Below are 24,942 nucleotides of genomic sequence, written 5' to 3'. Positions count from 1 at the left end.
GCATGCTCTATATTCTGCGTTTTTCACGCAACGCGGGCCCCATAGAAGTGAATAAGGTTGCGTGAAAATCGCAAGCATCTGCAAGCAAGTGCATTTTCACGTACGGTTGCTAGGAGACGATCGGGATGGAGACCCGATCATTATTATTTTCCCTTATAACATGGTTATAAGGGAAAATAATAGCATTCTGAATACAGAATGAATAGTAAAACAGCGCTGGAGGGGTTAAAAAAAAATATAATAATAATTTAACTCACCTTAGTCCACTTGATCGGGGCCCGGCATCTCCTTCTGTCTCCTTTGTTGAATAGGACCTGTGGTGAGCATTAATTACAGGAACAGGACCTTTGATGACATCACTCCGGTCATCACATGGTACATCACATGATCTTTTACCATGGTGACGTACCATGTGATGACCGGAGGGACGTCATCAAAGGTCCTGTTCCTGTAATTAATGCTCACTACAGGTCCTATTCAAAAAAGGAGACAGAAGGAGATGCCGGGCCGCGATCAAGTGGACTAAGGTGAGTTAAATTTTTATTTTATTTTTTTTAACCCCTCCAGCGCTAGTTTACTACGCAGTCTGTATTCAGAATGCTATTATTTTCCCTTATAACCATGTTATAAGGGGAAATAATACAATCTACAGAACACCGATCCCAAGCCCGAACTTCTGTGAAGAAGTTCGGGTTTGGGTAACAAACATGCGCGATTTTTCTCACGCGAGTGAAAAACGCATTACAATGTTTTGCACTCGCGCGGAAAAATCGTGGGTGTTCCCGCAACGCACCCGCACATTTTCCCACAACGCCCGTGTGAACCCAGCCTAACGGAGGATTTATCTTTACCTCAGGCCACATTCATCGGACGTCTTGTCTTCTCCTTCTGTCTGGAGACGCTCCTCCAGTTTCCTGCTCCACCGTACTACTGGAGTGAAAGTGTTAGTGATAAATCTGGAGTGAATCTCATTAACATAGCTGACCACACCCACATTACAAAACTGGAGTGAGTGTTGTAGAAACGCAAAAAACCCTACTTTTGAGTCCAGAATTCTGGAGTGAAGGTCTGATAAATCAAGGCCTCAGTTTCTTCTGTTTTGCTGAAGATTCTCTGTGAAGAAGGAGGAGGGCTCAATGATGACATCACAGTCCACACCTTCAGTGTACCTCCCAACCATCCCGGATCTGGCAGGATGGTTCGGGATTTCAGTGGCTGTCCCGCGGTCCTGGAATGGCTGAGGGTGCTGTTAGAGCTCCTCAGCAGCAGCACAGTACTATCACACATCGCGCTGCTGCTGCTGTGTGTAGGGGGAGCATGCCGGCCGGGAATCAACCTCTGCTCCTCCTACACAGCAGCACGATGTACATCCTCCCTGCTGCTGCTGGGGAGCACCAGGAGCTGAGCTGTGATCATCGGAGGAACCAGGTGAATATTTACAGTTTTTTTTTTTTTTTACTTCCTCTGAAGGGGGCACATATCTAGCTATAACTACTGTGAGAAGGGCTCAATGTGGGCATTACTACTGTGTGCTGGCACAAAAGTCTCTGAGCTACTTTCCCGATACACCCCCACATGCACTCTCCGATCCTCACAAGACCTCCTTCTCTCCTCTTATCACCTCTTCCCACAATCGCCTCCAAGATTTCTCCCGTGCATCCCCCATACTCTGGAACTCGCTACCCCAACATATCAGACTCTCACCTACATTGGAATCCTTCAAAAGAAACCTGAAAACCCACCTCTTCAGACAAGCCTACAACCAGTGACCCTGCTGCCTCTATACCGCCATGACCAACTTAACTCGCACCTACTGTGTCCTTCTCCCATACCATGTAGATTGTAAGCCCTCACGGGCAGGGCCCTCTCTCCTTCTGTACCAGTTTGTAACTTGTCTTGTTTATGCTTAGTGCAATTGTCTGTATTATGTATGTGCACCGCTTATCATATGTACAGCGCCAGGGAATGAATGGCGCTATAATAATAAATAATAATAATAATAATATTACACTCCAGAAATACATCCAGGCCCCTCTTGAACTCTTTTAGTGAACTCACCATCACCACCTCCGCAGAGAGTTTAACCTTTCCTGGTAAGTTTTATCCTGCAATCCATGTACCAGTTTAGTAGCTCTTCTCTGAACTCTCTCCAAAGTATCAATATCCTTCTGGAGATATGGTCTCCAGTACTGCGCACAATACTCCAAATGAGGTCTCACTAGTGCTCTGTAGAGCGGCATGAGCACCTCCCTCTTTCTACTGGTAATGCCTCTCCCTATACACCCAAGCATTCTGCCAACATTTCCTGCTGCTCTATGACATTGTCTGCCTACCTTTAAAGAGGACCTTTCACCATAATAAAACCTCTAAACTAACTATACAGACGTGTAGAGCGGCGCCCAGGGATCCCCCTGCACTTACTGTTATACCTGGGCGCCGCTCCGTTCGCCCGGTATAGCCTCCGGTATCTTCATAGTTAGGCTCCACCCAGTGGAACCTGCCGGCGTCTCTTTCTCCTATGCTGTAGCGCTGGCCAATCGCAGCGCTCAGCTCATAGCCTGAGAGTTTTTTTTTTCTCTCAGGCTATGAGCTGAGCGCTGCGATTGGCCAGCGCTACAGCATAGGAGAAAGAGACGCCTGGAGGTTCCCCTGGGTGGAGCCTAACTATGAAGATACCGGAGGCTATACCGGGGGCGAACGGAGCGGCGCCCAGGTATAACAGTAAGTGCAGGGGGATCCCTGGGCGCCGCTCTACATGTCTGTATAGTTAGTTTAGAGGTTTTATTATGGTGAAAGGTCCTCTTTAAGTCTTCTGAAATAATGACCCCTAAATCCCTTTCCTCAGATACTGAGGTTAGGACTGTATCACTGATTGTATATTCTGCTCTTGGGTTTTTACGCCCCAGGTGCAGGGCTGGGACAAGGCCATTTGGTGCCCAGGGCGAAGATGGCAAACTGCGCCCCCCCCCCCCCCCCCCCCCCCGTTTTTAAGAAAGAATCAATGTTGTTTCAAAACAAGAATATACTTAAAGCAATAGAACAAAGGACTGTGGGACTTTGAAAGTCACAGACACTATAAAGTTCCCCCCCATCATCATGTGCCAGTATAAAGTCCCCCCCATCATCATGTGCCAGTTTTGTAATAAGCCCCCCCAATGTGCCAGTAACACTATTGTAAAAAAAAACAAAAAAAAAACACTTATACTTACCTAAGTGTCAGCGATGCGATGCAGCCTCTTCCTGTGTCCCACGCTGTAATGTAAGGCTCAGGCGGCACGATGACGTCATTGCGCCGGCCTCTGATAGGCTGCCGGCCTAGTGCCTGCAGCCAGGGGCGTACATAAAAATCACTGGGCCCCATAGCAGGAATCTAAATTGGGCCCCCATTCCCCTTTTATAGCCCCTCCCTTTGTTCCATGAACTATTCTTGCTGCTGCGTTTTAAAATTTATGCCATCAGGGCCGGAATGGGATTACAAAACAGCCCTGGCACACAAAAGAGGTATAATAGATGCAGATGTATATTATATACAGCAGTGTACAGTTATGTGAGGTACGCGGTATAATAGATGCAGTGTGTACAGGTATATAGTATATTCCCTAGTGTTCTGATATGTGAGGTACAGGGTATAATAGATGCAGTGTGTACAGGTATATAGTATATACAGCAGTGTACTGATATGTGAGGTACGGGGTATAATATATGCAGTGTATACAGTATATACAGTAGTGTAATATGTTAGGTACGAGGTATAATAGATGCAGTGTGTACAGATATATAGTAAATACAGCAGTGTATTGACACCTCGTACCTCACATATCAGTACACTGCTGTATATACTATATATCTGTACACACTGCATCTATTATACCCCGTACCTCACATGTCAGTACCTGCTGTATATACTATATACCTGTACACACTGCATCTATTATACCTCATACCTCACATATCAGTGCACTGCGGTATATACTATATATCTGTACATATTGCATGTATAATACTGTGTAATATATGCAGTGTGTGTGTATGTATGTGTGTGTATATATATATATATATATATATACAGAGCAGTGTATTGATGTGACACATAGAAGGTATAATACTGTAGATGCAGTGTTTATAGAAATATGTGGTCAGTTATGCATTATAGTCACTGTGAGGTACATGAGGTAGTGGTAACTGTCTGAAGTAGTATACATGAGTGAGCAATGAGTAAAAACAGGGCATGGAGGGGGGGGGGGGGGTAAATGATGAAAAGTGGAGGACCTCCTCTTACCTCTCCATTCCAGTCTGTATGGATCAATACAGAGCTGCTTGTGAACTTTTAATACTTGCTGTTAGGGGTTGAAGGACCTGTGATGATGTCATCACAGGTCCTGGCAGATGTACCTTTGAAACCTAGGAACTACACCATTTTTGGTGCAGTTCCTTTGCTAGATTCTGCAGGACCTGTGATGTTGAAGATGATGTCATCACAGGTCCTGGCAGATGCACTGTTCTAACCTGGGAACTACACTTTACACTGTGCAGTTCCCTTACAGGACCTGTGATGACATCATCAAAGGTCCTTTAGCTTTAGAAAGGTAAACAGGAGTAATTAGGGGGCGGGGCCTCTCCTCCACTTCGGTGCCTGCCTGCAGCCTATCAGAGGAAAGGGAAGGGACACGCCTCTCCCTCCCCTGCACCTCCGCTGGCACAGACAGTTTACAATGGAGATGAGCGCAATGGAAGTGCTCATCTCCCTGTGCCCGGCGGCGGCTGCTCACTTGGGGGGGGGGGTCATTTTAGTTGGGGGGGCACATGGGGGGGGCACAGCATGATGTAGGGGGGGCCGTGGCCCCCTCTGGCCCCCCCCCTGGCCACGCCACTGCTGCTGGCACTTCACCTGCGCCCCCCTCCTGTCCGCAAATGGTAGCGCCCAGGGCACCCGCTCCTTCGGCCCCTGCCTTGTACCGGCCCTGCCCAGGTGCATTATCTTGCACTTATCAACATTAAATTTTAGTTGCCAGATTTTTGACCATTCCTCTAGTTTCCCTAAATCCTTTTCCATTTGGTGTATTCCTCCAGGAACATCAACACTGTTACAAATCTTTGTGTCATTAGCAAAAAGACACACCTTACCATCGAGGCCTTCTGCAATTTCGCAGATAAATTGATGATGGTAGAGTCTGACTGCTGCGCAAAGCCTTCTCCAGCACATCCCAAAGATTCTCAATGGGGTTAAGGTCTGGACTCTGTGGTGGCCAATCCATGTGTGACAATGATGTCTCATGCTCCCTGAACCACTCTTTCACAATTTGAGCCCGATGAATCCTGGCATTGTCATCTTATAATATGCCCGTGCCATCAGGGAAGAAAAAATCCATTCATAGAATAACCTGGTCATTCAGTATGTTCAGGTAGTCGCTGACCTCATTCTTGGAGCACATACTGTTGCTGAACCTAGACCTGACCAGCTGCAGCAACCCCAGATCATAGCACTGCCCCCACAGGCTTGTACAGTAGGCACTAGGCATGATGGGGGCATCACTTCATCTGCCTCTCTTCTTACCCTAATGCGCCCATCACTCTGGAACAGGGTAAATCTTGACTCATCAGACCACATGACCTTCTTCCATTGCTCCAGAGTCCAATCTTTATGCTCCCTAGCAAATTTTCTGGTTTGCCTCACTGATTAGTGGTTTTCTTATGGCTACACAGCTGTTCAGTCCCAATCCCTTGAGTTCCCTTCGCATTGTGCGTGTGGAAATGCTCTTACTTTCACTATAAAACATAGCCCTGAGTTCTACTGTTGTTTTTCTTCGATTTGATTTCACTAAACGTTTAAGTGATCGCCGATCACGATCATTCAGGATTTTTTTCCCCACCACATTTCTTCCTCGTATACGATGGGTCCCCACTATCCTTCCAGTTTTTAATAATGCGTTGGACAGTTCTTAACCCAATTTTAGTAGTGTCTGCAATCTCCTTAGATGTTTTCTCTGCTTGATGCATGCCAATGATTTGACCCTTCTCAAACAGACTCACATCTTTTCCACAACCACGAGATGTGTCTTTCGACATGGTTGTTTAAGAAATGAAAAGCAACTCATTGCACCAGTCGGGGTTAAATAACTTGTTGCCAGCTGAAAGATAATCGCCCATGCAGTAATTATCCAATAGGAGGCTCATAACTTTTTGCTTAGTTAAATCCAGGTGGCGACTTTTTTTTTTGGACAGGCAGTGTACAAGTTTCAGTTTCCCAGTCTATATCTGGATAGTTGAAGTCCCCCATAATAACGACCTCATTATGATCTGCTTCCTATCTCGTTTAGTAGCAGATTTTCTGTGGACTCTGGTATATTAGGTGGTTTATAATAAACTCCTATTAGTATTTTATTATTGTTTTTGCCTCCATGTATTTCTACCCACAGTGACTCCACATGTTCATGTCCCTCAATTATATCTTCTCGGACTGTGGGCTTTAGACAGGACTTTACATAAAGGCAGACCCCTCCCCCTCTCCGGTTTTGGCAATCCTTTCTAAACAGATGTAACCCTGTCATAGTTATCATCCAGCCATGTATCAGTTATTACCACTATGTCATAGTCCTCCTCACACATCACTAATTCCAGCTCCCTAGTTTTATTAGTCAGGCTTCTGGCATTAGTATACATACAATTGAGAGGTTTATGTATATTTTTTACCCTACACCTTTCCTTCTGAACTATTCTAGTCCCTCCTTCCAAACCTCCCCCAGTCCCATTACCTTGCCCCTGGTCTCTATCTGCACTATATTCCCATCCTGTAACGTAATTACCCTCCCTCAAGTCTGTAGTTTAAACACTCCTCCAACCTTCTAGCCATTTTCTCCCTCAACACAGCTGCCCCTTCCCCATTGAGGTGCAGCCCATTTATACGATAGAGCCTGTAGCCAACAGAGAAGTCAGCCCAGTTCTCCAGGAGCCCAAACTCCTCCTTCCTACACCAGTCCTTGAGACACTTGTTAACCTCCCTAATCTCCCGCTGCCTTTCTTGTGTGGCTCGTGGTACCGGTAGTATTTCGGAAAACACTACCTTTGAGGTCCTTGCCCTAAGCTTGTGACCTAAATCCCTAAAATAATTTTTAAGGAACGCTTCACCTACCTCTAACTTTGTCATTGGTTCTGATATGGACCATGACCGCTGGATCTTCTCCAGCCCCTCCCAGTAATCTGTCAACCCGATCCGCAATGTGTCAAACTCGAGCGCCAGGAAGACAACACACCGTTTGACAATCCTGGTCTTTATGGCAGATCGCCCTATCTGTGCCTCTAATAATTGAGTCTCCCACTCAATTATGTGCAGGGAGCCGGTGGTCGTGTCCCCTCACTATTATAGGGTTTTCAGGTGTCACATAGTATAAGGTACGAGGGCACGCAATCGTCTACCATAAAGATCTTTGCATGGGCATAGCAGTCAGGGAGAGCTCTAGGTGTTTTATAGGGCTCACCCATATGCTCCTTAGTTTGGGATCAAGCCAGTCGGATGTTTATTTATAAGTTCCAGCTTTCTGCAACACCATCCGTGACAACTAGAGGCTATGACTGCTCTCCTTATACAGGGTGGGCCATTTATATGGATACACCTTAATAAAATGGGAATGGTTGGTGATATTAACTTCCGGTTTGTGGTACATTAGTATATGTGAGGGGGGAAACTTTTCAAGATGGGTGGTGACCATGGCGGCCATTTTGAAGTCGGCCATTTGGAATCCAACTTTTGTTTTTTCAATAGGAAGAGGGTCATGTGACACATCAAACTTATTGGGAATTTCACAAGAAAAACAATGGTGTGCTTGGTTTTAACGTAACTTTATTCTTTCATGAGTTATTTACAAGTTTCTGACCACTTATAAAATGTGTTCAATGTGCTGCCCATTGTGTTAGATTGTCAATGCAACCCTCTTCTCCCACTCTTCACACACTGATAGCAACACCGCAGGAGAAATGCTAGCACAGGCTTCCAGTATCCGTAGTTTCAGGTGCTGCACATCTCGTATCATCTGAAGGCAATCGTCTATGCTGTGAAGATACGAGATGTGCAGCACCTGAAACTACGGATACTGGAAACCTGTGCTAGCATTTCTCCTGTGGTGTTGCTATCAGTGTGTGAAGAGTGGGAGAAGAGGGTTGCATTGACAATCCAACACAATTGGCAGCACATTGAACACATTTTATAAGTGGTCAGAAACTTGTAAATAACTCATGAAAGAATAAAGTTACGTTAAAACCAAGCACACCATTGTTTTTCTTGTGAAATTCCCAATAAGTTTGATGTGTCACATGACCCTCTTCCTATTAAAAAAACAAAAGTTAGATTCAAAATGGCCAACTTCAAAATGGCCGCCATGGTCACCACCCATCTTAAAAAGTTTCCCCCCTCACATATACTAATGTGCCACAAACAGGAAGTTAATATCACCAACCATTCCCATTTTATTAAGGTGTATCCATATAAATGGCCCACCCTGTATATAGTTTCTAGCTGAGCTAGTACATTCTAGTGGGAGGAGTGGAGTGGAGAAACACAACCCAAACAGAAACACTGTTGCAATTTCTGTCTTTCATTAACTGGTATAGAGTTTCGATGCAAGTCTATGGGAATGACTAAGCAGTTTTTTCAGACACAAACAAGTCTTTAGACCTTAACTACAGAGCTAAACCAGACAGTCAGAAGGTCAGTGTGACAGTTTTTTCCCCTCCAAAACGTTGCATAGCTAGAATGTCCCAAAGTCTCTCAGGATTATCTGGCTGTGCATTAACCCTTTTTACAGTACAGTGTGAATGAAAGGATATAGTACAATAAACATAAAATAGCCAGACAAAAATACCAAAATACCATGAGCTTTTTATGTTCCCTATTAAAAACATGATTTTAGTGATGTAGTGTTTAATTAAAAATAACAAACAATTCTCATAGACAAAGGAAGAGCCAACCCCTCATACCCCTTTTTGGGGGTATGAGTAGTGGAATTATGATACATTTAGCACCATGGCACCTTGGGTTTGTATTTATGGATTTTAATATCCACTAGATTGATTTGGCATTAATATCCGCTAGATTAATTTGGCATTGAGAAATATTCATATGAATTGTCATTTATAATATTTTTATATTGTAGTTTATGGATAATGAATTTAATGGATTCATTTAACAGAATCATGATTTTGTTACACTAAGATTATGTATTTATTATATAATGTTGGTACGTTATTACAGCACTTATAATTATGTATAATTAGTTTATCAAGGCTCCTCAGCACTTTATTTGCAAATTGATACCATATCAAGGCCTCAATATATGGGGCAGTTTGAGATACATATAATAGATTTATCTATGGTTATTACTAGGGATAAGCGACTCGACTTTGGATAAAACGATTTCACCTGTAGTCATTATGTTTTGGCGGGGCTGACTGCGGCCAGGCCGGTTTGTCTTTGCCCTCAGAATCATCAGGCTTCGGACGGAAGAGTCATGACGTGGCATGCGCTGATTGGTTATGCACCACATGTTCTGACCGCAAGCAAAAAATTCTTTAGATATATAAATGCTAAAAAAAACAAGGCCAGAGCAGGAAGGTCCCCTGAATAATGGAAAAAGGAGGGGGGGTCACTGAACATAAGGGAAGGCAGAACTACTGAATGGGTTTTTTAGCTCAGTATATACAAGAGACGAGAAAGGAGCTGCTATTGGTGGTGCCAGGCTGTTAGTACATCCAGTAATATACTCAACTGGATAACTGTACATATGGTCCAAGCTAAGTTAAACAAGATCAATGTGAACAAGGCTCCAGGGTCCAGATGAATTACAGCCAAGAGTTCTCAAAGAACTCAGTACAGTGCCCCTGTTCATAATTTTTTTGAGATTCTCTAAGTACTGGTACAATGACAAGTGACTGGCACAAGGCAAATGTGGTGCCCATATTCAAAAAGGGCTCTAGGTCCTCCACAGGTAATTATAGACAAGAAAGCTTAAAGGGGTTGTCTGGGTTCAGAGCTGAACCCGGACATATCCCCGTTTTAACCCAGGCTCTCTGATATGACCTGTGCAAAGGCTTTTTCTGGAGATCTGGTGACGTACTGGGTTCTCCATGGGTAAGCTAGGTGGAGGCTTCTGCCTAGCAGTGAGCCCAGTGATGTCACCGGAACTAATGGACGGGCTTTAGCGCTGCCCTAGCCTATAAAATGGCTAGGGCAATGCTAAAGCCCGCCCATTAGTGCCGGTGATGTCACCGAGCACACTGCTAGGCGGAAAGCAGTGTAAAAAATATAAACCAATAGCACTTGCGCAGGACAAAGGAGAGCATCGGAGCATGAAGTGACTATATACAGGAGTATGTGACTGTTCATAATATCATGATAATCAGCACAGGTTAACTAAGAACAGAAGTTGTCAGACTACCCTGATTTATTTTTATGAGGAGGTGAGTACAATCCTGGACAGAGGGGCGGCTGTGGATATAGTGAGGTAAGTAGAAGCCTGGACAGAGTGGTGGCTGTGGATGTACACTGATGAGCAAATGTTTTGAACTTTTGACTTTCAGGCTCCATATCTCACCTTCCACTACAGATTCGAACGCAAGACTACTATCATTTTATAGACAATCATCTTGGCTATACATAAATTGGACTTGCAACTATTTAGCATATGATTAGTTCTGCAGATTCTTCTCATGTAACTGCATTGTTACTGTTTGCTCCTAAAATTTTACATTTTAATTTTTATAATTTGTTAGTATTTTGTAAATCCAACTTTGGCTTTCAGCACTGCCTGAATCCTTTGGGGCATGCTCTCAATCAGATTCAAGCATGTCCTGACCGAAATCTGTTCCCAGGTCTCTTCTACATGTTCCCAATGTTGGTGCATACTGGTCGACTCACTTGGGTACGAATACAGCTTTTTCTTCAACTCTACCCACAAGTGTTGGAATGGGTTGAGGTCTGGGGACTGTGGGGCCCAATCCAGCACCTCTACTTCATTGTCATTGAACCATTTTTTCGCCAAACTTGACATATGATTTGGGTCGTCCTTTTCATACCCATAGAACTCGAGTGTACAAAGTAACTCGTCTTGTAGGATACTCACATATAGCTTAGCATTGCGACCACCATCGATCCTGGTCAAGTATCCAATGCTTTTGGCTGTGAAACAACTCCATATCGTCAGGCTTCTACCACCAAACTTGACAGAGCCTTCAATTTCTTGATCCGTTATCCCCCTTTTATCTTGTTTCTTCCAGACCCATCTACTGTCCACTGTTCATAGTTTTTTGCAAACTCGAGCAAACATATATTATGACGATATTAAAGTCAAGGCTTCTTCACCTTTTTTGGGGCCATAAATCCAGACTTGTGTAATGCTCGTCGCACAGTGCTTGCATGGACGTCTGTGATCTCACTATTATGAAGCATATGAGCCACCTCCACTGCCGTGTTTGTTGCACCAGAACTGATCGATCTTGTGATAAGCCAACTTGCTGACCCCGATATTTTGCCTGGATGTCCATCTCTTGGCTTTGGAATACATGGACGAACTTCATTTCGTATTCTTCCAACTGTCATGGCACTCATATGATGCAGTTGTCACGAGGGTGTCAAGAGCCACGTCTGACTCCGTTATACCCGGGGTCAGGAAGTCGCAGCGGGTGGCTGCGCGCTCTATGTATAAAGATAGTGCTGTTTCTTAATGGTAGCTTTCTGGGTTTGCCTTGCAACCCTTTTTGGCTCACTCAGGGATCCGTAGCTTCTCCTCAGCTGTTTCTTGTCCAGCACTCCTAACCTCCTTATATTCCCCTCTCCCACTTCTCTGGTTGCCAGATATAGAGCTTCCTGCCTGGACTTCTATACTGACCCACTGGAGCTGTGTAGCTGTGATCCCTGGTTGTTGTTCCAGAGCGTTACCCTCCGGATCCCTGTTGGGCTTTTGTTGTCTGCCCTTGTCGCCCACCTGGGATTATATGTTTTGTCTGTATTGTCTGTCCTCTCCTTGGTGTTTTCCTTTAGTGTCAGTGGTGGGGACTAGTGTTCCCACCGCCCTGTTCACTACGTAGGGCTCATCTTAGGGAAAGCCAGGGTTTAGGCACGTGATCGGCGTACGGGTGAGGAACCAGTCTAGGGACGTCAGGGCAGTCAGGTGCCAGCCTCAAGGTGAGTCAGGGGTCACCACCTTTCCCTCTCCCTTGGACAGGGCCTTCCGATTTCCCTCCCTTTGCGTGACGCCGGTCATTACATTATATCTGGCCCTTATTTTGTGTAGGTAGAAAAACAAAACAAAAAAAAAACTACTTTTTCTTTCTGCCTATTTAGAATCCAGTATGGATCCAATTGCTGCTTTGACAAAGCAACTTCAAGGCCTGTCTTTGGAAGTGGCAGGATTGAAAGCGTCGGTCCTCCAGCAACAGCAGCAATTGCAACAGACCACAAGCCCAGCGGTTGCTACGGGTAACCAGGTTGTTGCGGAACCCAAGGTTGTTCTTCCTGACAGATTTTCTGGGGAAGGGACAAATTTGTGACGTTCCGTGAGGCCTGTAAGTTGTATTTTAAGCTGCGCCCTTACTCCTCTGGTAATGAAGAACAGCGGGTGAGGATTGTTATTTCCCTGCTTCAGGGGGACCCGCAATCCTGGGCGTTCTCTTTACATACTGATTCCCAGGCTCTCCGGTCAGTGGATGAATTTTTTGGGGCCTTGGGTCTCATATATGATGACCCTGACCGAGTCGCACTGGCTGAATCAAAATTACGGAGACTCCTACAGGGAGAGCGGCCAGTAGAGGAGTATTGCTCAGAGTTCCGTAGGTGGGCTACGGATACCCAGTGGAACGACCTGGCTCTCAGGAGTCAGTTCTGCTCTGGGTTATCTGAAAGGATTAAGGATGCGCTTGCGCTGTATGAGACTCCCTTTTCCCTTGATGCGGTTATGTCCCTATCTATCAGAATAGATAGACGTCTTAGGGACAGATTGAAAAATCCTGAGCAATTGGTAACTCCTCCCAAGCAGCGGTTAGTCTGTACGGACTTAGACGAGCCTATGCAGCTAGGAGGAACTACTTGTCAGGTCCGTCCTCCTGAGGCTCGCCGTAGGCGTGGGGTTTGTTTTTTCTGTGGGGAGAGGGGTCATTTCATTAATGTCTGTCCTTCCTTTCTCAAAAACAAAAGACCGTCGGAAAACTACTAACCCCAGGCTGTGTGGAGGATGTCAGCCGGGGGGTATACGTTTCCTCCATACGAACATCGCAATTTGTGTTGCCAGCGGTTGTTGTTTTTGGTGTTAAGACGGAGACTATTTCTTTTTTTCTAGACAGTGGAGCAGGAGTAAATTTGATAGATGCCCATTTTGCCCACACTATGGGTTTGTCTCTCTGTACGCTACAGAGACCTATTCCCATATTCGCTATTGATTCTGCTCCTCTGTCTCAGAGAAACCTCACTCACATTGTCCATAACTTACACCTTCGGGTAGGGGACCACCATAACGAGTGTCTTTCATGTTATGTTCTGGAGGGGCTTCCCACTCCTGTGGTATTGGGTCTTCCCTGGTTGATAGCGCACAATCCAGTGGTGGATTGGCAGGCCAGGGAGATATTGGAGTGGAGTGAGCATTGCAGAGAAAATTGCTTAAATAGCAATTGCTTAGTCGCCTCCATAACTACCCTACCTACATTTGTTTCGGACTTTGAGGACGTTTTTTCTGAAAAGGGTTGCCAGAAGTTACCACCTCACCGTCCTTATGATTGCCCGGTTAACCTGATTCCCGATGCAAAATTACCCAAGACCAGGTTATATAATCTTTCGGGTCCGGAGAGACAAGCCATGAAAGATTATATCTCCGAGAGCTTGGCTAAGGGACACATCAGACCCTCTTCTTCACCCGTGGCTGCAGGGTTTTTCTTCGTTAAAAAGAAAGATGGGGGCCTGCGTCCTTGCCTAGATTTTCGCGAATTAAACCGGATAACCATCCGAGACCCATACCCTCTTCCTCTCATTCCTGACCTGTTTAATCAGATTGCGGGTGCTAGGTGGTTCTCCAAACTTGATCTTAGGGGGGCCTACAATCTGATTCGTATCAAGGAATGGGATGAGTGGAAGACAGCTTTTAACACCCCTGAGGGGCATTATGAAAATCTAGTCATGCCTTTCGGTCTGACCAATGCTCCTGCTGTCTTCCAACATTTCGTTAATGACATTTTTAGTCATCTTATAGGCAGGTTTGTGGTGATATACCTAGATGATATTTTAATTTATTTGTCTGATCTGAAAACACATGAGGTGCATGTCAGACAGGTACTGCAGGTCCTACGGACGAATAAATTATATGCGAAAATTGAAAAGTGTGTCTTCACCGTTCAGGAAATACAGTTCCTAGGTTATTTATTATCTGCTTCAGGTTTCCGTATGGATCCTAGGAAGGTCCAGGCAATTTTAGATTGGGATCTTCCTGAGAACCTCAAAGCACTGCAACGGTTCTTGGGCTTCGCAAATTTCTATAGAAAGTTCATTAAAAATTATTCGGTGATTGTCAAACCCCTTATTGACATGACTAAGAAGGGGACTGATTTTTCTAAATGGTCTGACGCCGCTAAAATTGCTTTTTCCTCTCTAAAAGAGAGGTTTACCTCGGCACCTGTACTAATCCAACCTGATGTCTCCCAGCCTTTTATTGTTGAAGTAGATGCGTCAGAGGTGGGAGTGGGGGCTGTATTGTCCCAGGGTCCGTCTCCTGGCAAATGGCGTCCTTGTGCTTTCTTTTCTAAAAAACTATCTGCAGCGGAGAAGAACTATGATATTGGCAATAGGGAACTGTTAGCTATTAAACTAGCTTTTGAAGAATGGCGTTACTTTTTAGAGGGGGCAATCCACCCCGTCACGGTGATTACAGACCACAAAAACCTTCTGTACCTCAAATCAGCTAAGCGTCTCACCCCTAGACAAGCTAGGTGGTCGCTATTTATTACCCGGTTTAACTTTTTTATTACCTATCGTCCTGGGGAAAAAAATACCAAGGCAGATGCATTATCTTGTTGTTTCCCTGGAGGGGGTAATGTGAGTGATCCGGTACCCATTCTACAAAGAGGAGTGGTTGTCTCTGCGGTACACTCTGTTCTGGAGGGGGAAGGTGTTAGAGGCCCAGGGGGACGCCCCGGTATCTTGCCCCTCAGAGAAATTGTTTGTACCGTTGAACCTGCGTCTCGAATTGTTAAAGGAACATCATAATTCGGCACTTGCTGGGCACCCGGGTAGTAAAGCAACCTTGGAGCTATTGTCTCGTCGTTTTTGGTGGCCAAGGTTGCGTCAGGATGTAATGGATTTTGTGTCTACTTGTTCTACTTGTGCGCGCGCGAAAGTCTCTCATACACGTCCTGCAGGGTCTTTATTGCCACTTGTCATTCCCAATAGTCCATAGACACATCTGTCAATGGATTTTATCACTGACTTACCTTTGTCTGCGGGTAAAACAGTTATCTTGGTAGTAGTAGACAGGTTTAGCAAAATGGTACACTTCATTGCGTTACCCGCACTACCTAATGCTAAGACTCTTGCTCAGGTATTCATCAGTGAAATCGTGAAGCTTCACGGGGTCCCTTCCGATGTTGTTTCGGATCGCGGAACCCAGTTTATTTCTAAGTTTTGGAAAGCTTTTTGTTCTCGTTTGGGGGTACACTTGTCCTTTTCCTCAGCTTTCCATCCCCAGTCGAATGGACAGACTGAGCGTACCAACCAAAACCTTGAGACATATCTAAGGTGTTTTGTGTCTGAAAACCAAGAGGTGTGGTCATCATATTTACCGTTAGCCGAGTTTGCCATAAATAATCGCCGTCAGGAATCCACTGGCAAGTCACCATTTCTTGGTGCATATGGTTTCCATCCCCAATTCTGTACTTTCAAAGAGGGGGGGTCTTCTGGGGTTCCTGAAGAGGAACGGTTTTCGTCATCTCTTTCATCTGTATGGCAGAAAGTGCAAGCTAATTTGAAAAATATGGGAGGTAAATATAAATGCATGGCTGATAAGAAGCGGTCGCCAGGTCCGGACCTAGGAGTGAATGACTATGTGTGGTTATCTACTAGGAATATTAAATTAAAGGTTCCCTCTTGGGTCCTAGGTTTATTGGTCCTTACAAAATAGTAGCCATCATTAACCCCGTGGCTTTTCGCCTGGAGCTACCTCAGACTTTTAAAATTCATAACATCTTCCATAAGTCGTTACTCAAAAAGTATGTTCCACCTCTAGGACCATCACCGCTGCCACCCCCCTCCTGTTATTGTGGATGGTAATCTAGAGTTTCAAATATCCAAAATTGTTGATTCTCGTCGGGTCCGCCGCTCTCTTCAATATCTGGTGCATTGGAGGGGTTACGGTCCAGAGGAAAGAATGTGGGTTCCAGCGTCTGAGGTAAACGCCGACAGGTTAGTTCGGGTTTTTCATGCCTCTCATCCTGAGAGACGTAGTCCTGAGTGTCCGGAGGCCCCTCGTGGAAGGGGGGGGGGGGGGGGGGTACTGTCACGACGGTGTCAAGAGCCACGTCTGATTCCGTTATACCCGGGGTCAGGAAGTCGCAGCGGGTGGCTGCGCGCTCTATGTATAAAGATAGTGCTGTTTCTTAATGGTAACTTTCTGGGTTTGCCTTGCAACCCTTTTTGGCTCACTCAGGGATCCGTAGCTTCTTCTCCTCAGCTGTTTCTTGTCCAGCACTCCTAACCTCCTTATATTCCCCTCTCCCACTTCTCTGGTTGCCAGATATAGAGCTTCCTGCCTGGACTTCTATACTGACCCACTGGAGCTGTGTAGCTGTGATCCCTGGTTGTTGTTCCAGAGCGTTACCCTCCGGATCCCTGTTGGGCTTTTGTTGTCTGCTGTTGTCGCCCACCTGGGATTATATGTTTTGTCTGTATTGTCTGTCCTCCCCTTGGTGTTTTCCTTTAGTGTCAGTGGTGCGGACTAGTGTTCCCACCGCCCTGTTCACTACGTAGGGCTCATCTTAGGGAAAGCCAGGGTTTAGGCACGTGATCGGCGTACGGGTGAGGAACCAGTCTAGGGACGTCAGGGCAGTCAGGTGCCAGCCTCAAGGTGAGTCAGGGGTCACCACCTTTCCCTCTCCCTTGGACAGGGCCTTCCGATTTCCCTCCCTTTGCGTGACGCCGGTCATTACAGTAGTTTGGCAATTTTCTTGTCCAAGATACTTATATCGATGAGCTGGATTATGCTGTTTTTCTTTTCTTGGGAAATCTTCTTCTTCATCAACCTAATAACACACTGAGCTATTAGGGAATGCGAGAACAGGTTGTAAGTCAAAAGTTCAAAATATTCTTACCCTTTTGCCTGTCAGTGTAGATTAAACGAGGCATGGACTCGCGGGGCAGGGATGTAATATTACCATTCTACAAAGCATTGCTGCGGCCTCATCTGGAATATGCAGTTCAGTTCTGGGCACCAGTTCGCAGAAAGGATGTCCTGGAGCCGGAAAAAGTACAAAGGAGAGCAACTAAACTGATAAGGGGCATGGAGGGTCTTTATTATCAGGAAAGATTAAAATAATGAAATGTATTTAGTCTTGAGCAGAGACATCTAAGGGGGGACATGATTAACGTATACAAAAATATACGGTAAATGGGCCATACAAAAAAAACTGTTCCATGGTAAATACCCTCAAAAGACAAGGGTGCACTGCCTCTATCTGGAGAAGAAAAAAAAGGTGTCAAAGCTTCTTTACTGCAAAAACTGTGAATCTGTGGTCACAGCAGGAACAGTGGACAGTTTTAAAAAGGGTTTAGATGAATTTGTAAAAGTAAATTACATTAATGCTTATAAAAATGTGTAGAAATCTGAGTCTCACTTCCTTCTGGGGTTCAAGTCCCCACATATCCCTTGGTTGAACTTGATGGACTTATGTCTCTTTTTTGTTGTATTAACTATGTAATTTTTACTGTTACATGTGCTTTACATGTTGTATGTGTCTTAATAGAGTGTGATTTCTTCTGGCTTTTCTGTTGTTTGCACTTTGGGATATAAAATATTCAGAGATCAGAGAAAGGGGTATCTAGTCGGTACTGAACAGCATTTATAATCTCCAAGTATTTGTGTTCTGTGGTCCTGCGTGTCACTAGGGAACAGAGATATATACCCCACTATATTTGCATTTTGCCCATTTATATGCCCCCTCCATGCATCGGAGCACAAAGATCTTCTGGCACTCATCGGCTCCACATCCCCAGGAGTGATGAGTGTGCTACAAACTCCTCTTGCATCTCCCTCAACAATCCCAGCATTGATCTCCTCTGCAGCTGCTTCTACCAATCTTGCAGAACATCATGTTACTACAGCTGGGAAGAGCTCCCATCATAGCGCCAAATGAATGCCTGTGCCGCTGCCTCAGGTACAAACAACTACACCCCTGTCTTCTGCATGACAGGAGATCACGGGAATATTCCTATCTCTGAATCCATGTGTGCTTTGCTAAATGATTTAAAAGTTACCTTGCAAAGGGACTTACTATCTACAATTAATTAACTACAGTAAGACACTGCCTCGTTAGGGAACAGAACCTCTCATACAGAGAGTAAAATGACTGAAATTACTTCTACTCACAATGAAATTGTGGATTTTGAAACTCTACAGAAGATGAAATAGCTGCTCGGAAAGTGAAAACTGCAGATGTGGAGGTCCGTCCTACAGAAAATAACCTGCACTTCAGAGGCATCAGAGATGGTCAAACCTGATGATCTGACTTTCCAACAAATGTTTTTGCTTGTTTATTACTGCAACTAACCTACTTATTGACAGCGCACAGCTGACCCAAGGCTAAAACCCTAATTAATACTGTACCCGGAGATGTTATTACTCACATCCACTTTTTTATATATCAAAGAAAACAATTTGCCACAGCCTGCAATGTTCCGACCTTGCAGGACACATTTAAAAACATTTGTTTTTGCCGATTTATCAGCAGCCAGCTTGGCCCGACAAAGGCAGTTTAATGCCAGCACAAAAATATTGCATGATAATCTTCTACAAGTAGGGATTCCCAGTAAAAAGAATCTACCAATAATGAAGCTAAACACATTGAGGGGATACCAGAAGAAGCTAAACGTCTTTTACCAAGATCCTCCCACCCTCAGAGCGTCCTGGGTTGCCTGGAGACTCGAGGCTCCACATTGGTATGACACACCTACTCCAATCGCTTTACCTCCCGTCCTACGATACATTCTAGTGCGCAACGGTGATTCAAAGATGCTGAGAGATGCCCTCAATGTCGGCTTTCTATGGGACATGGGGAACAAGTGTGGTATTTAAAATGTATTATTTTTGATATATATGCACAAAGTGATTTATATTATAAGTTAAAAACAGATGTTATTTTTGTGAGAATCCTGGTTAGGGTGGTCCCCTAATTTAATTATTTGGTACTAGGTGTATATAAGTAGGCTCTTCACTGTTATAATTAATATGCTTGAAAAAGACTCTGAAGTCGAAACGTCGCAAGGTTGGTGGATAAACCATATATGACTGAAGACAGTGCTACAGTAATTATTCTCTTTTATGGATTACTGCTCTGGAGTAAGCAAGGCTCTTCTTTCGTCCTTATATCCACAATACATTTGCTTCATGGATCCTGGTCACAGGTGACCTCAATTTGGTAATTTGGGAGCTCCAGGATAATTCTTCAAAAACAAAAATAAAAACTTTTTAGCTGTCTAAGATCCATAAATAACCTGATTTGTTAAAATGTTTCTCTCCTGTGTGACATCTCTCATGTATAAAAAGATTTGATTTATTTGAAAAGCACTTTCTACATTTCTGACGTGATACAGCTTCTTTTCTGTGTTAATTCTCTTGTATGTAACAAGATGTGATTTCTTTGTAAAACATTTCCCACATTCTGAACATGAATACAACTTCCCGTCTGTATGGATTCTGCCATGTGTAACATTATCTCATTTGTGTAAGACATTTCTCACCTTCTGGACAATAATATAGCTTCTCTTCTCAGTGACGTCTCTCATGTTTAACAAGATCTGATCTTTGTTTAAAACGTCTCCCACATTCTGAACACACATATGGCCTCGCTCCTGTGTGAATTCTCTCATGTGCAACAAGAGCTGACTTCTCTGTAAAACATCTCCCACATTCTGAACATGAATATGGCTTCTCTCTCGTTGAGTTCTCTCATGTTTAACAAGATCTGATCTTTGTGTAAAACGTCTCCCACATTCTGAACACACATATGGCCTCTCTCCTGTGTGAATTCTCTCATGTACAACAAGAGTTGACTTCTCTGTAAAACATCTCCCACATTCTGAACATGAATATGGCTTCTCTCCTGTGTGAGTTCTCTCATGTATAGCGAGATAGGATTTCATTTTAAAGCCCTTCCCACATTCTGAACATGAATACGGCTTCTCTCCTGTGTGAAGTCTCTCATGTCTAAGAAGAAGGGATTTATACTGGAAGCACTTTCCACATTCTAAACAGGGGAATGATTTCTTCTCTCCTCCTCTGGGAATTCTGTGTGTAGAAAGAATGGCTGTTTTTGTGAAATCTTTACAATGCTGAAAACTTTCAACCTCTTTCTGACCTGTACTTGTGGAAACAATCTGCGATTGGTCAGGAGAAGGTTTCTCATGATTCGAGGGATTGTATGACAGATCTGTACTATGATGTCCTGGAAGTACATTAAGGGTAATTAGGTTTCCCCCAGAAGAGCGCTGAATTATATCTTCATTTTCTGCTTGATCATTTAGTGATAACATAAAGTTTTCATCAAAATTCTTATTGGGATTTTCTGTTAAGATAAAAAAAAATTGGCATTTTTCTATTTTTTCCCAAACTATAGAAAAGACAAACATATAACATTTCTATTAGGCTGGATGTGGTTCTAGCAGGAAGAGGTAAAATCTATTTGTTCTAAATCCATTCCTGGCTTTGACCAAAAATAAAAAAAATTGCACGTGCGATTCCAGCGTCATAAAGCGTTCTAGAACTTCCTCATGGTTTTTATTACACACAGAAAACCAAAACTTGATAAAATTCTAAAATCTGTAAAGCCCAACTATGTTTGGCAACCATCCCTGTAGTCTGTCAACACCAGCTGGGGATTGCTTTAACACCTTAGTGACCACCAATATGCCGCTTTACAGTGGTCACTAAGGGGGGCCTTATACTAAGCCTTTTATGGCGGACTGGTCTATGCACTGCACTGGTTTTCAAGGCAGTCGAGAGTGGGGACTACTGCTCTAATGGCCCGAACCAGCAGAAGCGGTGATCTGAGCCACTTAACCCCTTAGATGCTGCAGTCAATAACAACCACAGCACCTAAGTGGTTTAGAGGCAGGGAGCACCCTCTGTCTCTCAGCAGCACCCTGAGATAGCGGTATGCTGATCTATTCGCATGGCAGCCTGGAGCTTAATGGAGGCCCCGGACATGCCTGCAGTGTACACCTAGCAGGCTGCGTCTCTCTGGCGCAGCATGCTGGTGACTGGCAGTATAACAGTATAATACATCACACTGCATAAACTGTGCAATATATTTTAGAAAGAATCAAAAGATCGTCTGAAAGTCCTCTTGTGTGTCTAGTAAATGGTTTAGGGTACTTTCACACTAGCGGCAGGAAGGATCCGACAGGCTGTTCACCCTGTTGGATCCGTCCTGCCGCTATTTCGCCGTCGGAAATGCAGTACTTTTAGTCCGGCGGCCTCTCGCCGTGCACTGCCGTGCTGCGCCGGAGCTCCGCACCCGTCCCCATTATAGTCAATGGGGACGGAAAGGCAGTCCGGCGGCACGTCTAAATAGCGGCAGGACGGATCCGACAGGGTGAACAGCCTGTTGGATCCGTCCTGCCGCTAGTGTGAAAGTAGCCTTAAAAAAAGTTTTCAAATAACAAAATCTTCAATAAAAAAATAAAGTACACATTTTTTTCCATAAAAAAAAAAAACTTTTCAGTGGAAAAAACTGCAAAAACAAAATCTCCTCCACATATTTATTATTGCCGTGTCCGTAATGACCCGCACTACACAGTTCTCATATCATTCACCGGTGAATTACATGTTTTTGCTGATTTGTCACAAAAAGTTAAATAAAACGCGATCGTCACCAGATCACGGGTTTATAGACTTCTTTCGGATATAAATTAGAATCTGTAATAAATGTTTCCAGCTGAATGAAAAAGGTGTGCGCTGATGGGGAGGAGGATCTATGTGAGCGGACGAACATACTCTTTGTTCCGAGCGTCCTACAGCTGTTGTTTGCTGATGGAGGCAGCCTGTTACGGCCGTTATTAGCAGGAGATATAACTGATTAATAAAAGAGTAATTTAGAGGTAAGGGTTATTAGATGACCGGCACAAAGTGAAAATAGTTAACCCTTTGTGACAGAATGGCTCAATATTTTTAATAAAGACCAATTGAAAAAATCATTTATTGTTCAAAATTGAATAAAATGCAATCAAGAAAAAAAAAATTGCCCCCAAAGATGTACATAGCAAATTATCCTTACATGTTCTTAACCCTTTCCCTTACAATGAGGTACATGTAGGTCACTGGCGGCATGTAATTCCTGCAGAATGGCGTACATGTAGTTCATCATGATAGCACAGATACAAAAGCTGTGTCCACATAATACCCAGTGGATGTGTGGATGTGACTGACCATCATGTCCTGCAGGAACAGCCAGGATCAGAGAAGAATCTGATCAGAGATCGCCATAACGCTGGATAACGAGAACACTTCATGATGTGATGGGGACATCTCCAATCATCAGATTCTCCTCCTGCCCTGAGGGCACCAAGGACAGAATCTGAGGTCACTTTCTCCATTCATGATTCCATACCTGTGGTGACATCTCCTGGAATGTCCTCCTCCACCTCACTCCAACACGGGGGATCGACCATCATCCTCTCTTTTTCATCCTCCACTTTAATATCAGTCAGATCTTCCCCCTGATTTATCATCTGTAACAATTCAGTACAATATAGCAGAAAGGAGGGAAATCTAACAGATCCACATAAGAGACCCCCACAATCTATGACCCCTCTATGACTGCAGGACACCCTATATAGATGTGTATAGGGCTCAGCTCCATCTACCTGAGGATTCTCTGGGACCTTCTCCTCTGGACAGTCCTGGGAATACAGAGGACGGGGACATCTCTCTGGTGGATTTCTCCTCCTGGATCCATCTGTGGATACACAAGCACACAGTGACTGAATACATGGCTTCCTGTAGATCTGTCTATAGATCAGACTTTTGTCTGTAAAATGAAATCAAGAAAAAAAAATTGTCACGGTCCCGCCTGTGACAGGGACTAGAAGATCGAGGAGACTGGCTGCACGGGATTGACAGTCTCTTTGGTTTCACTTTTCTGTGTTGTTGCTGGGGATGACCACACCTCTTGTCACAGGTATAGCTTAAGTGGTCATTCCTTCTCCTCTATTTAGTCTGACCTCATCCATCATGCCATGCGGTCGGTAGCTCCTTTTGGCGCTGGTGTTAGTTCTCTTCTGAGTTTCTGCTCGTTCGCATACTTTGGAGTTAAGTGACTCTTTTTCCTATTGTTTGTTTGTGTTTTTTTCCCTTTCTTTCGGTATTAGGACTTAGGGGGTCTCCTGTTCCTTCAACTGGGAAGGAACAGGCCATCCGTTGTCCTGACACTATCTCCAGGGCCCTGTTAGGGTGAGAAAGGGCATAGGTTCCGGCGTATAAACATTCCTACCATCGAGATCTGTACTTACTATTAGTAGTCAGGGCCCGGATTAGGGACTCACTAGGTGGTGACCATCCCCCTTTCCCTAGTTCCAGGCATAGTACCTTTTTCCCCTCCCTCCTGTGTTCGGTGTGGAGTGTTTCCCCATGTCCTAAAGGTGCACATAGAAAATGGTGTACATAGAAAATTATCCTTACATGATCTTAACCCTTTCCTGCAAAATGAGGTACATGTAGGTCACTGCCGTCATGTAGTTACTGCACAATGGAATACATGTAGTTCATCATGACAGCACAGACACAAAAGCTGTGCCTACATAATCCCCAGTGGGTGTGTGAATGTGACTGACTGTCATGTCCTGCAGGAACAGCTGGGATCAGAGAAAAATCTGATCAGAGATCGCCGTCAGCTGGATAAGGGGAACACTTCATGATGTGATGGGGACATCTCCAATCAAAGAGCAGCAGCCGGTGATCAGATTCTCCTCCTGCCCTGAAGGCACCAAGGACAGAATCTGAATTTCTCCATTCATGATTCCATACCTGTGGTGACATCTCCTGGAATGTCCTCCTCCACCTCGCTCTTACATGGGAGATAGCCCATCATCTTCTCTTCTTCATCCTCCACTTTAATATCAGTCAGATCTTCCCCCAGATTTGTCATCTGTAACAATTCAGTACAATACAGCAGACAGGTGGGAAATCTAACAGATCCACATAAGAGACCCCCACAATCTATGACCCCTCTATGACTGCAGGACCCCCCTAAATAGATGTGTATAGGACTCAGCTCCATCTACCTGAGGATTCTCTGGGACCTTCTTCTCTGGACAGTCTTCGGAATACAGAGGATGGGGACATCTCTTTGGCGGATTTCTCCTCCTGGATCCATCTGTGGAGACACAAGCACACAGTGACTGAAGACATGGCCTCCTATAGATCTGTCTATAGATTAGACACTCTCAGCTCCTTCACATCTAGGTTTAGTTATCAGGAGGAAATAATACTGTGCTCCTCACCAACTGTCTCTAGGTCACAGCATCTAGCAGGCAACAGGCCCATAGTAACCTCTGGTCTATGAGAGCACATGGCCAGCAGTGGGCTGATGGCTTCTTTTACACAGGCCCAGGGCAGGGGGTTGGAGTGTTTTAAGCGCGTCCTGCAGCACCCTACCAACCAGAAAGGTGTCAGGCCATCTTCCTGACACAATGACACTTCTGCTTATAAA

General features: G+C 44.5%; 1 protein-coding gene across 1 annotated transcript in view; it reads right to left on the bottom strand.

The window, feature by feature from the left end:
- LOC120991238 (zinc finger protein 567-like) overlaps nt 1–24,942 on the bottom strand; it is a 73,669-nt gene that overhangs the window by 31,755 nt on the left and 16,972 nt on the right. The window contains exons 2-3 of the mRNA XM_040420101.1: nt 24,515–24,606; nt 22,843–22,963 (exon numbers count right to left, since the gene is read on the bottom strand). Coding sequence (XP_040276035.1) covers nt 22,843–22,963; nt 24,515–24,606 — 213 coding nt within the window. The remainder of the gene's footprint in view (nt 1–22,842; nt 22,964–24,514; nt 24,607–24,942) is intronic.

This window comes from Bufo bufo, chromosome 2, assembly GCF_905171765.1.
Source record: "Bufo bufo chromosome 2, aBufBuf1.1, whole genome shotgun sequence".
In the NCBI taxonomy this organism is placed as follows: Eukaryota; Metazoa; Chordata; class Amphibia; order Anura; family Bufonidae; genus Bufo; species Bufo bufo.
Note: the sequence above shows the minus strand (reverse complement) of the source record. Positions and strands in the feature narration are given on the sequence as shown.